At 40.6% G+C, this 13,891-nt stretch overlaps 1 protein-coding gene across 2 annotated transcripts; it reads right to left on the bottom strand.

Moving 5' to 3' along the window:
* Positions 1-13,876, bottom strand: rbm18 (RNA binding motif protein 18). 2 transcript variants are annotated; one of them, XM_040157209.1, is made up of 6 exons: positions 13,610-13,876; positions 12,377-12,490; positions 7,584-7,710; positions 6,456-6,542; positions 2,469-2,569; positions 1-954 (listed from the first exon to the last, which is right to left on the bottom strand). In XM_040157209.1, exons 2-6 carry the CDS (start codon positions 12,481-12,483, stop codon positions 771-773), a joined length of 606 nt encoding a protein of 201 aa, XP_040013143.1. In that variant the 5' UTR covers positions 12,484-12,490; positions 13,610-13,876; the 3' UTR covers positions 1-770. The 2 variants fall into 2 exon arrangements, with proteins under 2 accessions (XP_040013143.1, XP_040013144.1); XM_040157210.1 differs by having other exon boundaries at positions 6,462-6,542; positions 13,610-13,874.
* Positions 13,877-13,891: the final 15 nt, after the last annotated feature.

Raw genomic sequence — 13,891 nt, 5'->3', positions numbered from 1 at the left:
TGAGATTTAATTACTTTTAATTGAAAACTTAAAATAAAGAGAGTGTAGCAAGAGAAATACCACACTCTACACAACACACCAAAGTCAGTAAAAAGAATTTGACTGCAGTTGTACAAAAATTGGATCCAAGAAAACAAAAGCAAACTACAAGGAAAAGAGTAAGGAACTTCACTAAGCGTCACTGAGTGGCTTGTGGCTTAAAACTCCGTTAGTACAAACCTGATATGAATCTTTGAATTTCTTCCTCTTCATTGACGTCTTGGGTAAAGACAAACACAGAAAATAAGGCCCTCAAATTTAGTTTTCTCCACATTTAAATAACAAGATCTGAAAGTAAAAACACATGTCAAAAACAATAAGAGAATCAGCATTTAGACTCCTCAGTAATAAAACTTTTCTTTCCTATAGCAACTGTGCATCACATGACTCACAGCTGTATGATTCACCTGCGTTAAATCTCTGCAAAAGTGAGAAAGCAGACCGATGAGGGATCCAACCTGCACAGCAGTCAGGTATGGGGCATATCTTAGACTAAAGAATAACTAACAATACCGTAACCCAAAATAACTATAAACACTTTCGGTACACTTTGGGATTGCTGTGATTACTCCCAAAAGAGTCCAGGTTCTGAAAGTAATCTTTTATTCCCAGATAGTATGTATAAAGTCTGTATAGTATCTAGTGGAGAGTCTGTTTGTGTGTAGGTGGAGGCTGAGGTGTGGTAGAGAGAGAGGAGGGGGGGGATCTCCAGAATGAGCAGGAGGATGGGGTCATCTCCTAAACTTGCGGAAGGGCCTGCTCTGGTTATTGTGGTGTGATTTAGAGTAGGGCTCCCAGCGTTTCCTTTCTGGCGGTTTGTTGTAAACGTAGGCTGACGGGCCAGAGTAGTCATCATCTGGATTCTCCTCCATCATCTGGAGCTTGGCCTCGATGGCGCGGATTTTAGCACTCGTACTGGAGGGGAGGGGGGGAGAAGAGAGAGGAGACGTGAGGGGAAATACCAGTGTTGGTACTGAGGGTGAGAGACGAGCTGAGTGATTGACAGATCTCTGGCTGAAGGGGAAAAGAAGAGGAGTTATTAGTGCCTGTAGTATTAGGAGAGACAAATGAAGAAAAAAAGAAAAAAAGAAGAAAAAGATTACCAGTTGTGCTGCATGAAAAATTGAGGAAAATCTGTATTTAAATAGCAGAACAGTAGTCGAAGGAGTAAGAGAGAGGAGGTTGGAGGAGAGAGGAAAAGTGAATGAGGGAACAAGTGAGTGTGTGAGAGCGAGTGAAAGGGAACATCTAGAAGGGGCATCAGGGAAAAAAGCAGGAAACGAGTGTTTATATTTCCTCTCTTGTGCTGTGCAGAGAGAGCGATTTTGAAGTTTACACTAGAATCGTAGTGTGCAGCCTTTCCTGAGAAGAACTCTGTTAGCCGATAGTTTGCTACACACACTGGATTGTCTCGGCAAGAGTTGACACTCTGGTTATAAGAGGCCTTTGACCAACTTAACAGTGCTCCATTTGACTGGCGTACGTGGAGTGTGTGTGCATGTGCAAATGTTTGGTTGCAAGCGTAGCCACAATAATGGAACAGGTTTTAATTTTCTTTGACAGAATTTCAACACTTCCGCCCTGATATTTTTGGAACCAAAGTGTTAGTCCAGAGGAACTCGACTTGAACTGAGTTTTGTGGTGAAAGCAACAAGCCCAAAAACTCTCCTGCAATAATTTCAGAACCAAGTTTGACTATAATGGAGAATGTGTTAAGGTAGATGTGCTACCCAGGTTAATTAAGGTGTCAGTATGCTCAAAGAGAACTCGCTTGTACAGCGTGCCATCAGACCACATCCGCAGGTAAAAGAGTTTCTAGCTGGTCCGAAAATGCGATAATTGTTCACATGGGGATAACAGTACACACTTTTGGACAACGTTTCCTTGAAGGCATTTGTGGCTTTGCACTCATGAATAGTGACAGAAGTATTGTGTGAAAAATGAAAGAGAAAGTTTGAGAGAGAAGATCAAAAACCCTGCTTACTTTCTTACCTCCGTACACGCGGCAAATTGCTGCATGACGTGCACTTTGGTTGAAGCACATGGTCAGCTTTACAACTTTGGTCTTGTGTATTTGGATATACTGACATTTAGGAAAAAATTAGAGGGAAAAAGTTTTTCACACAGCCTCTGACCATGTCTGAGCAGGCTTACGTAACTTACGTAACTCAAAGGGTTCAGTTTTCCTTGTTCTCACTAAAATGTGAGGCTGTCATCTTCAGATTTATCCACTCTGGAGACTGTTTTAAAAAGGCTTAGGTTTTGGGTGTAAAAACTACAAGCTTAGTCTGGGCAGGAATACATAACAGGAAAAAAAGTGTTATCAAATTTGGCCGCCTTAGTGTTGACATACTCGAAGGAGAGTGAAAACACTGTAGATGCAGCAATAAGTATGGTGTCGTGTGTGTGTGTGTGTGTTCTGTACCAACCTGAGGTGATTGGTTGTTACGGGTCCTTCCTCTGTTGCACCACTGCATGATGGTTCCAGGCTCGGGGGCATTGTCTTGTCGTTACGGAAACCTTCAAACCTCTGTAGATGATACACGTGGCCAATAAAAAAAATTTAAAAAATAAAAAATAAAAAAATAAAACACACAAACAGTGATGGACAGACAGATGGAGAGAGACAAACAAAGGGGTAAAATAAAAGGTAAGACAGAGACATGTTGATAGTCACAAGGAAATCAGAAGCAGACAGTCAGTGGGATAGACTAAAGATCGACGTCAGTCCTGTTCACACCTAGTGCCTTACAGCCAGATATAATGCTGATTGTGTCTAGATGCTGATTATATGAATTGCAGCTCACACCAGGTGTCAAACTGCATCTAAAATGTTGTCGTCACTGAAAAGACTGGAATTTGCTTTCATGCTAAATACACAAAACAGGGCCATTACTTTTTTTTTTTTTTTTGTACCTGGGCTTGTATCACAGTTATAACTATACTGTCAAAGGGGTTTCTAAAACAATGTCATCTGTATTTAGGTAAATCTGAGACACATTTTAGTTTGAACAGGACAAATACCAGCAGAGCAAGAGAAGCAAACAGAGAATAAGAAGGAATTATGTCAGCAAGACATGTAGAGAACATCACAATTCCTAATAAATACTGACAGCACTTCTCTGAAGAGCCAACTCCAGCTTCCTCCCACAAAATTAATGTTACTAAACTGCAGTATTGATTTTGTTTGTGTCTGGTCAAACAGACGGCATCCAAACAGGACCGTGTGTCCAGCTCACTGTCACATCCTACAGCATGAGGTAGGATAAAGTGGGAGCAGCTGAAGAGCAACAACCAACGTCTGCACTCATTCCTTTCAAAACCACCTTCCAAACATCTCCATCAGCCAACACAGAATTCTTGAAACCTGTGGAGAAAAAAAAAAAAAAAAAGACAAAAACAAAACAAGTCATGGTGGGTATGAGAGACCACAGCGTCTGGTGCAGCAGCAGCAGCAGCAGCCGTTGGCAGGAATTTGATGCTTAGAAATCATCTGACAATGTTGCAGCTGGTGGAAGTGGCAATAAATCACGTTAAGTTACATTTACTTACATACACGCACAAAAGCACACAGACCATCTTGCATTCTGTTCCCAAGAAATAAATAACATGTATAGTCAAGAATAGGTCTAAAACAATGACCATTCCACCAGGCAGGACCCTTCCCTTCCACCTATTTCTAAAGGCATGTAGCTGGAATGCATAAAAAAAAAATGTCCCAATAGTTGCACTTTAGATTTTAAATAGCCTACACTATGAAAGGCTCATGTTGGACTTAAGAGTTAAGGGCCGCAAATAAAAATTATTTTTATTAACAATTAATATGCCAGTTATTATCTCAATTAATTGGTTAATCATTTGTTCCATTAGGTGTAAGATTATAGTGAAAATGCCCCTCGCAATTTCCCAAAGCCCAAATTGACTTATTCAAATTGCTTGTTTTGTTTAATCAACAATCCAAAAGCCAAAAATCTTCAATTTACTTTTATGGAAGACTTAAAAAAAAAAAAAAAACAGATTAATGTTCTAACTCTAATGTTTTTAACTGATTAATGTTCTGTCGAAGGACAAATGAATTTATTGTCTAATCATTTGACATGCATAACAGACAAATTGGCTAAACTATTGATAAATCTAAAACAATACAGTAATGAATTAAGGCATAATCGTTAAAATTGTGAAATAATAGATTTGGAAATCCATGGATATTTGCAAAGAGTTGGCACCAACACTTCAATACTTAAACATTCATCAGTGTGATTTCATCTCTTTCAAAGCACTGTAATAAAGTCAAGATGTAAGCCTGGAAATCTGACAACGACTTCAGCACCAACTGTCTTTGACTCATTAATCCTGACATGTCACTACTGGGTTAGAGTCAGTGAAGACAGGCTCGCTAGAGAATAATATATCTCATTCAGCTGATCCTGAGCTGGCCCTGTTGGTGGAAAATTCCTCAAATCGTACTGGCATAATAAAGATTACACTGTAAAAATTGGTGACAGTGGCATATTCACAGGCCAATCTGCTCACAATATCTCAAACATCAGGAGTTACTGGGACAGCACTTGTACATAAGGCTTCGTCTCTCGTGTAGCTCTGTCCTTGAACAAAACCCTGGATCACAATAGCAGTGTCAGAGAGCCGATGGGAGTTCTGTAACCGAGCAGAATGATAACCCTCGAAATCCACCAAGGATCAAAGAGTTATTAAGGAAATGCCCAGAGATGGCAAGATTCCACGCCTTGGAAGCTGGTTTAATGATGTGACTTGATATTGGTCTCAGTAAAGTGGTACCATCTTCTACAGCGGGGGTTTTGGAATGTACGGCTGCTTGACAGACAAGTTTGGTGACAATCTTTCATAAACCTCTAAGCCTCTCTTCCCGTGGTACTCCACAGAGACAGTAAAAGACACTGGAGTTCACAAGCATAGTAATGGACAATGTGAGGATAATTCTGTGTGAAACATTCATCTCTTGCTTGTTAAAGCATGACGATGACATGTATCTCGCAATTCATCTTTGTCAACTGGGCCAGAGAGGGTGGTCCGCAGTGAGCAGCTTGACAGCAGGCTGTGTAGAGCTACTGCTGCTGGTGATGAGGGAGAAAAATCAAATTCCTGCGGTGCAGCTTTGCTCATACCTGGCTGATGTGGTTGCAACATCATATTAAACATGCCCTCTATCTGTCAAGGATCATGTTGTACACCAACAGACAGCCGCGCAGTCTGACATCTAACTCTTTCAGGATAACTGAACATTTAAAGTTTGAGGACGAAAGATGAGAAAGCGCTTAATCCAAACTGTAACTCTGGCTTTCATACCCTAACCGAGCCAGCTTTGCACTGCAAAACTAAAAAAAAAAAAAAAAAAAAAAAAAATTAAAAAAGAAAGATGCCCGTCCTGCCAGCTTCATCGCTCAGCAGCTCGACAAACACGTTTGTAGGATCACGCAGCAAATCACTTTTTCCAGGGCAGAGATGTTGATTGGCTCTTACATGCTTAAAATTTTATGCATGGAGCCCTGACAGTACTTCCAGTATGTTAGTACTGTACTGAATTTGAGAAAACCCCATTCATAGTAGAAATGAACTGAGGCCAATGGCAAGTATGAGGGAACAGCATGAAGAAGGTGCTGACACTGAATTAGGTAGTTAAAAGTAATTTTTTTGCATTTGAGTCAGCAAATGACACAGACGGACTGGTATTGATGCAAGATTTGGGACATAAACAGCTAAAATTCTAGGTTTATAACAGCATCAATACCCAGAGCTCTTATATATATGAACTGAGCCCTGCCACAATGAATCTGTGAGCAGATTTATCCTACAATGTGTTGTCTTAGGGGCGGCTGCTTTGACCTCAACCTCACTCTACTGTGTGTGTGTGTGTGCGTGTGTGTGTGTGTGTGCGTGTGTGTGTGTGTGTGTGTGTGTGTGCGCGCGCGTTTGTGCGTAGGGCGTGATTCGTCTCTATACAGGATATCCCTTCACGCATTGCCAGTAGGCTGTCCATTGTTAAGAGACAGGCATAAGCCCTAACTGCTGCAGTAGTAATGTGAAAATAAAAACCAACAGATGCTTATAATAGTTTACCAGTGGTACAAGTGCTGGCACAGTCAAACATGTTCTTCATCTTGAGAATTAATGGTTATTTCTCTAAAATTTCCAGTCATGTTTTTATCTATGGCTACAGACGACAATGTTACCTTAACTTCTTTTCTATCTCCAAAATCAGTGATATCATTTTTCTATTGCACAGATATATATTTAGTCTGTCAACCTATAGAGGAGACCACACACTGCAGCCACAGTCACAGTGCCATAAATACATTTTTATGGGCCTTGATCCACTGAGCCAGCGGGATGTATCAGATTTTTGGTTTTACGAAATGGAACAGGAGTTTGACACTCACCCTCACCTGTGCGTGCGCCCAGCGCACGACCAGCTTCTTGGACAAAGCTAGCTTCCCATTTAAACACTGGATTGCCCTTTCCGCCTCCTGCGGACGTTCGCAGAGAGAAAAAGAGGAACAGATATTTTATGATTATGATTAAACGTCAGCCTTGATGACTGCACTCGAGTCATTACATCATTAGTCCTCACGATAGAGAGATGGCAGAAACAATAACATATGATGATGTGCCACTGTGCCTGCAGATTGCCTACAACTGACGTGTGTGTGTGTGTCTGTAGTGTGTTTGAGGGGCAGTGTGAGAAATTTTGTCTGATCAAATGAGTACGTGGCTTTGATGCTAAATTACATTAATGAAGTACTTCTATCTGTGTGTGTGAGTGTTTAAGTGTGTGTGAGTGTGTAAGATAAACACACGCTTCCTCTGTATAATCCTTCTGGGAGGGCTTCATATCCCGCTGATAGACACTAGCTGTGAAACTAGATGTTTATCATGATCCCCAGGCTCATGCCAAAACAAATACTGCCTGCTGAACCTGTGAAGCTAAGCGGACTCCTTTTAAGTCTTTTTTTTTTTTTTTTTTTTTTTAGAAACTTCAGTAAGACACAATTTGGTCCTCACTGCTTTACGACTTCTCATAAAGTTTGTTGGGCCATTTGAGTAAAGGAGGCATTATTACTCTCAACACAGGGACTTGGCTCGATAAAAATCAACTTTGTGAGAGAGCATGTGTAACACGCATCAGTGTAGACACAGCAGTATATCAGCGCACTATCATCATTAACTGACATCTTCTTTAAAATGCAATATCTGAATTGGTCCAATATTTATATTACTGCCAATGACTGACAGACTGTGGAACTAGTATTCTGTTCATTTAAATTGCAGTTTTTGTGATCTTTGCTTACAAGACTTTCATTTAAAAAAAAATACAAAATTAGTGACACACGTACCATGTTGTTTCTCTAAACACTAAAACTAGGCATGACTAGAGAGCTTAGCATTTTGTGCATCTAAGATCAGTTTACAACAATACCTACTGTGGCAAAAAAAATATAATTAAAATTAAAATTAAATATAAATAATCTATATATCTATATCAATGTAAACTTTCATCTTGCATTTACCTCTCTGGTGCTGAAGTTGACAAAGCAGTAGCCCCGTGGCTGTCCCTCTAAAGGCCCAGACTTATGGAACAGGAAGTCGAACTGTTTCACTTTGCCAAACTTCTCCAACAACTTCACCAGGTGATACCTGCCGAGAGAGATATCATGTCACGGAGACCAAAAAAATTAGTTAACAAAAATGCAGTTTGAGATTTTAAGTATTTATTGTTAATTTTAATTAAATAACAACAGATTCTATCAAATCAATATTTTGTAAAATGTCCCATATCCAACAAAATTTATTCTACATATCCATAATGATCAACAACATGTACTATGTAAGGTAAGCCAACCCTGTGAAACAGCCACATAGATCTGTTCCACAATGTATTTGCCACCCTACATGCTGTGATTATGTCAGTTGGGGCTAATGAGAATGACAGCTTTCTCTCCCTGACACCTTTTTAGCAGCAGGCCAGCTGGTGTGGCAGGCCTGTGACAGTAAATCTCTTATTGAGACAATGCTGAGGATACAGTAGCAGGACAATGAGGGAATAAAACAGAGGAAGCCTCAAATCCCCCCTGAGCACCGAGCTCTGCACAAACAACATCCACTGGCTATGTGGACCTGCCTGGGACTGTTGGCCTACAAATGAACATAGATGTGGTCATTGAAGAGATATTCAGAGCGTGAGAGTCTGTAGGTCTACTTGTAACTGACCACTAGTAAACCATGGGAAAAGATATTTCTTGTGACAGTGTGAAAAGAACAGTGAGTTCAGGGTCACTATATTCATTTCTACTGTATATGACTGTAAACAACCAGGTGTCTACTGCATGTTTCCAATGCATGCTGAACAGCGCGTGCTTTTCAAATTCACTGAATGTCAAAGTTACTGTGCATGAAATTAGATCAATGTGCAACCCAGCATATATTTACATTGGAAATGATTAATCAATCAAAAATTGTTGCTAATTTATTTTCTGCCTATGGATTAATTTATTGACCAACTAGTCTGATGTCCCAGGAACAGTTCCTTAGCAGTGCACGTCTTCCTGACCGATTAGTCATTGAAAACCCCTGGTAAGTGCCTTGTTATGCTCTTGAATGAAACAAATGAGACCAGCCTTGGCTTTTCTCACAGTAAAGAGAAGGTACAGACTACACCACCCCTGTAATCCATACCTGTTTGCAAACCAGTTGATTTACACAACACGCCTCAGCATAAGCAAAAACCAAATAACTAAAAACAACAGATTAGTGGAGAAAAAAAACCCAATTTAATTTCACTCTTTAGTCAGAATTTGGTCAAACTAATTTTCTCATGTATCACAACATGTATGTTCCCAAATTAATTTATATATTTGATGGACATCATTTGTTTGATGCATCTGGTGATAACCTTTTTTCAGAGCAGAGACTTGGAGCCAGTAAAATGGAATTCAACCGTCATTAATCTTGTTATTTACACCTGCGTTTTTCATTCTGTGGCATATCAAAAAGGGCTATTAAACCCAAAACAAAACCAAAAATGCACTAAAACAATAAATGAATAAACAAATATATTAATAAATAAATAAAAATCAACAGACATCTTCCTGTGTTTTTGTTTCAGTGCCGTTACCTTGTGTGACTGTCCAGGCCCCAGAATGACCCCAGGTGTTTTGTATAACTGTCCAAGAGGAATGAATAATTCAGCCTTTTATTGTTTAGTTGATTGTTATTTTTAATCCTGAAGTAGATAGCGCGTGTGTATACGCGCACGCACATGTGTGTGTGTCCCACCAAGATAAATGTATGATGTTAATGTGCAAGCATGCATTTATATGTGTGAATGGGACTCATTGTGGGATACTGAGGGTGAAGTGCAGGCTTAAGCTACAGGTTGTGCTAATGTCTTCCACCCTTCTACGACTCCCTGGGGGGCTTTAGGCCAAGGAGAATTTCTGCTTTTCCCACACAACACCCTGTAAGCCTCCCATGTGAAGGTGGCTCTTCCTGCAATAGGCTTATTTAAACAGGAAAACCTCTACTGAAATAAAATTCACCATACTACTAGCACTTCTATGCGCTCTTATAGTTTGCCTTTGCGCTTCATGCACTTCTGAACCTCTGCATCACTGATCAGGAAATGAGAAAGGCAGTCATCTCAGCCAAATGCCACCATGCTAACATGTGTTGCCTTTTAACACTGCTATTTTTGAAATAAATACATACTGCAATTTTTTGCATATGTGGAAATGTGAGTGAGATTAGATGCCAGACACTCTAAGAACATTTTTGGATGCGGGTGATCTGAACCACAATGGACCGCTCCTCCTGGGGGTTGTAAAAACCACCGGAGGAAGAGGAGGAGAGGGGGCGAGGAAAGGGAGGGAAAGCTGGGGAGAGGGAGAGTAAAGTTCAGTGAGGGGATGTTGACAGCAAGGTGAAAGGTGGAGGAGGAGAAGCCAAAAGAAGAGAGGAGGTGAGAAGCCAGGTAGGAGAGATACAAGAGCTGGGAAGCACAGAAGAGGAAGGAAGGAAAAGGGAGATGGGGGCCACAAGATTTGGTCCAGAGAAGTGCAGGTCAGAGGGGAAAAAAATAGAGAGATGGGGGGCTTTCTGACAAGGAAACTAACTGCAACTTCTACATATTTTATAAAAATCCAAGCCTGCAGCCTGAGCAAGATGATGGTTACAAGGGCTTAAAAAAAAAAAACACAAAAACTTCCAGATACACAACTTACAGAGAGAGAACAAAGAGGAAGAAGGTGATGGATTACCACTACTGAGAAATCCCCCCTCTGAGCAGCCAAAAGCACAAAAACATCAATATGTGGTGAAAGCTGAACTTACACCTGCTATGTTTCTGCTCTGTGAGCAGGGCAAGGCAAGATGAAAAATCTAAATGGATACTATATGGGATGTCTATCTCAGCTATGAGAAGATCATTTCAGCAGTGAAGACTAAAAATGTGTGAGACTGATTACTGGTCATTTGACAAGTTTACATCAAGCATCTTTACTGAGCATTTAAAAGGGCAACAGCAAGAGGATTACAGTTTTCTCATGATAGAGATGCACAGAGAGAGTATAAACGGAGAGGTTGCAACACAAAGATGGAAGAATGAAGACATTTTTCAAAATCACATGCTTGGAATAAAATTTTCTCCAGGTCTAATCACGTCATTTTGAGCTATGAGCCTTACAGGAAACTTGAGATTAGTCATAACACAGGCCAAAATTCAACCATCTGTCACAAGGAAAAAACTAAAAAAAACTTCCATTTAATACTGATATTTTCAAATTAACTTATTGTTCTTCAAAATAACTAAAAATATGGATCCATACCTCTCAAGGAAATAAAATATCACAATTAATTACACCTAAAAAATCCATCAGTCAAATTCTAGTCTAGATATAAAGACTCAGATACCAACTTGTAGCACAAAATTTTAAGTGTTTAATTAGCCAACAAAAATAATCTTGCACAATAAACAAAGATTTATTTACTATTCATTTCATATTTTGAAGGCAATGTGTGTTGTTCAATGTTTTGGCCTCATGTACTCATAATCAGCACCTTGCATTTCAGGTCTACAGTCCCCCTCTGCACTGAGTTTTGGTTTTGCTTACCAGGACAAACAGAGGGAGTAATGCGTATGCTATCCAGGAGCTAATTAATCTTCCCAATCAGCATCAGGGTCCACGGGCATTTCTCTTGTTTTCCCTCCATACTGTGAAGCAGTGGGCTATTTAAGGAGAAGTATAGCAGAGCAGGGAAAGGGGAAGGAAATGCCTGTCTAGACTCCCACCAGAGCTGCAGCCTATACATTCTCCAGCAGCCCCCACAGGCACACTGACACACCCCCTCACCCCGAAAAACTACCTCCTCTCCATCACATTGTACATAAGGGTGCTTTCCACTCTCAGATTTGGAGTTTTGCACACTCTACTGCACACACATCCCCACACAAAAAACGAAACAACCAAAGGATGTTTGCTTGTATATATGATGTTGTGTAGAGCGAGACACACTCATAATGAACACAGATGCTTCAGTTTGTTGAAGCCTGAACCTCTACCAGCTGCCACCTAAACATCAACTGTGTACTTAAACATGCTTACACACACACACACACACACACACACACACACACACACACACACACACACACACACACACACACAGACAAAATCAGCACCAGACTGACACAGAGAGAGTAAACAGGGCAGGTGAGTGAGGAATGATGGCTGCTCCTTAGCACAGCAGGTCTCCACGCCTCGTTGCCTCTCTTTCACACACCCAGCCCTGCCTGCTCAGTCTCAGCCTGTGACACACACATACACACACACACACACACACACACACACACACACACACACACACACACTACGCACACAGTTAATCAATCATATATGCACACACAATGTGTTGCCTCTCTATGAGGCAGAGCCGGACAAGTTAAAAAGCAGTGCTTCAGGTTCAGAACATGGACTGCCTAAAAGCCACCTCAGATCAAACACTGCATCAAATAGAACACTAACTTTGCTGTTCATTCAGCTGCCCAGTTCACACGTTTGAATATGAAGATTTGTAGTTAGAATATAAATTTATTTTTTTATTCTGATAACTTTCATTGTTTTACAATGTGATGACTAGACTGTAGTGTGCAGTAATTATACTGTCGCTCTGGTAATTTGAGCTCTAATCTAATCTGAAGCATACATGTATCATAATGCGACAAAATGACTGGGATCTCTTTTTTTAACCAACAAATGCACACTCACTACAATGCTGAAGTTTGTTAAATAACAGTGGATTTACTCACTCTGTGATTTTGGGATCGATGTTGCCTATCCACAAGCGGTTTCCGTCATGGGCAACACTCTCTGAAATGATGGAGGCATTTTCCACCGTCTCTGCTGCAGACGACATGTGTACTCTGCAGGAGGTAGGAATAGAAGACAGAGAAATTAGCGTTTGTGTCAGTTTGGAACCGTTACGATTCTTTGGAGCATGATAGCAATAACCTTATGAACACTGCAATACTCAAAAGCCACGAATAAAGACAAATGCCAGCGCACAGTTCAGAATAGTAAGCTGTTAACTGGCAGACTAAAATATTGCTTTACAAAGAAATTAGCACTATATACAGTAGTATCTCTGAGAACTGTGGCTTACATGATTGATCAGAACACATCTGGGAAGAAAACTGTTCAGAAAAGATCTGATCTACTGTATGTTCAATCACATAGAGACATTAAACTCTAAAGACTGTGCAGAGACACAGTGCTTTACTGCAGGGAAGAGCCCTGGATTGGTCAACTAAGCCACTGTACACTGGGCGTGCAAATTACACGTGGACAGCGCTAACATCAGCTGTAAGACAAAAGTATGGATCCTGATTATACAGTGACAGAGGTGAGGCAGTTTCTAATCTGACCAAGGTCACCTTAATAAATTAAAAAGTCATGATCAGTCACTCAGACATATTCCTCTCTCATTTATAGGTATTTACAATGAACGATTGTTTGAGGTTTAACCAAAATGTTATGTCATTGCATAAATGTCAAACAGAAAGTATGTTTCATGCAGACATACGGTACATGTGTAAATCAGTGATGGGACGATGGTCAAAAACGTTTGCGAAACACACTGTCTTTGGTTCTCATTTGATGTTTAGATACTCAGCTTCTACAGTAACCATGTTGAACACAATCAGGAAATGATGTAGGGTGACTTATTGTTAATCACAGCGTCATGAAAAAACACTTTGTTCCTGCGAAACCTCACAAAGGAACAAATTTTAAGTTCTCTCGTTGACTTGCCAGGAGATAACGTTAGCTTAGCTAGGAGGAGACTGATCGACCGACCACTACCCGCAAATTGTTGGCGTTAGCTGGTTAAGATGGATCCGACTGTGTGAAGTGAGACAAATCTCAATCGTCCAGGGAGTAAGGTATTCAGCTACGATTATTTAAATCTATCCAGTAAACAGTTAACAGTCCATTTTAGACGAGTAGTGGGTCGCTAGCAGTTAGCTTAGGCAGTACCACCTTACCTCCTCGTTCTGTCAAACTTCCTCTTATAGCGACTGACTTCTTCGGCTCAACTTGCGTCTGATCCCACTTTCGGGATGATTCAGCTGCGTCAAAACGCAATATTAATCATTTTAAGCATGTTTCATTTTACGTACTCCTCCAATAATACGGGCCACTTTAGCTAGCTCGAATGATGAGCAGTCGCCGCCTGACAACAAAGGCGCAGGGTGATGTTGTAGTTTGTTTAGCTGTATGCGGAGTAGAGAGGAGGCACTCGGTTTAATGTTTGCCACCCCCTCCTC

Source organism: Xiphias gladius, chromosome 20, assembly GCF_016859285.1.
Source record: "Xiphias gladius isolate SHS-SW01 ecotype Sanya breed wild chromosome 20, ASM1685928v1, whole genome shotgun sequence".
Lineage (NCBI taxonomy): Eukaryota > Metazoa > Chordata > Actinopteri > Istiophoriformes > Xiphiidae > Xiphias > Xiphias gladius.
This window is presented reverse-complemented; position numbering and strand designations above follow the sequence as displayed.

What these genes read in the sequence shown, in the direction of transcription:
- rbm18 (XM_040157209.1), bottom strand. Translation starts at nt 12,483, where the DNA reads ATGTCGTCTGCAGCAGAGACGGTGGAAAATGCCTCCATCATTTCAGAG. An exon ending in ATCGATCCCAAAATCACAGA is followed by an intron (nt 7,711 to 12,376) that starts GTGAGTAAATCC and finishes CTCTCTCGGCAG; the next exon opens with GTATCACCTGGTGAAGTTGT. An exon ending in GGGCGCACGCACAGGTGAGG is followed by an intron (nt 2,570 to 6,455) that starts GTGAGTGTCAAA and finishes TATCATCTACAG; the next exon opens with AGGTTTGAAGGTTTCCGTAA.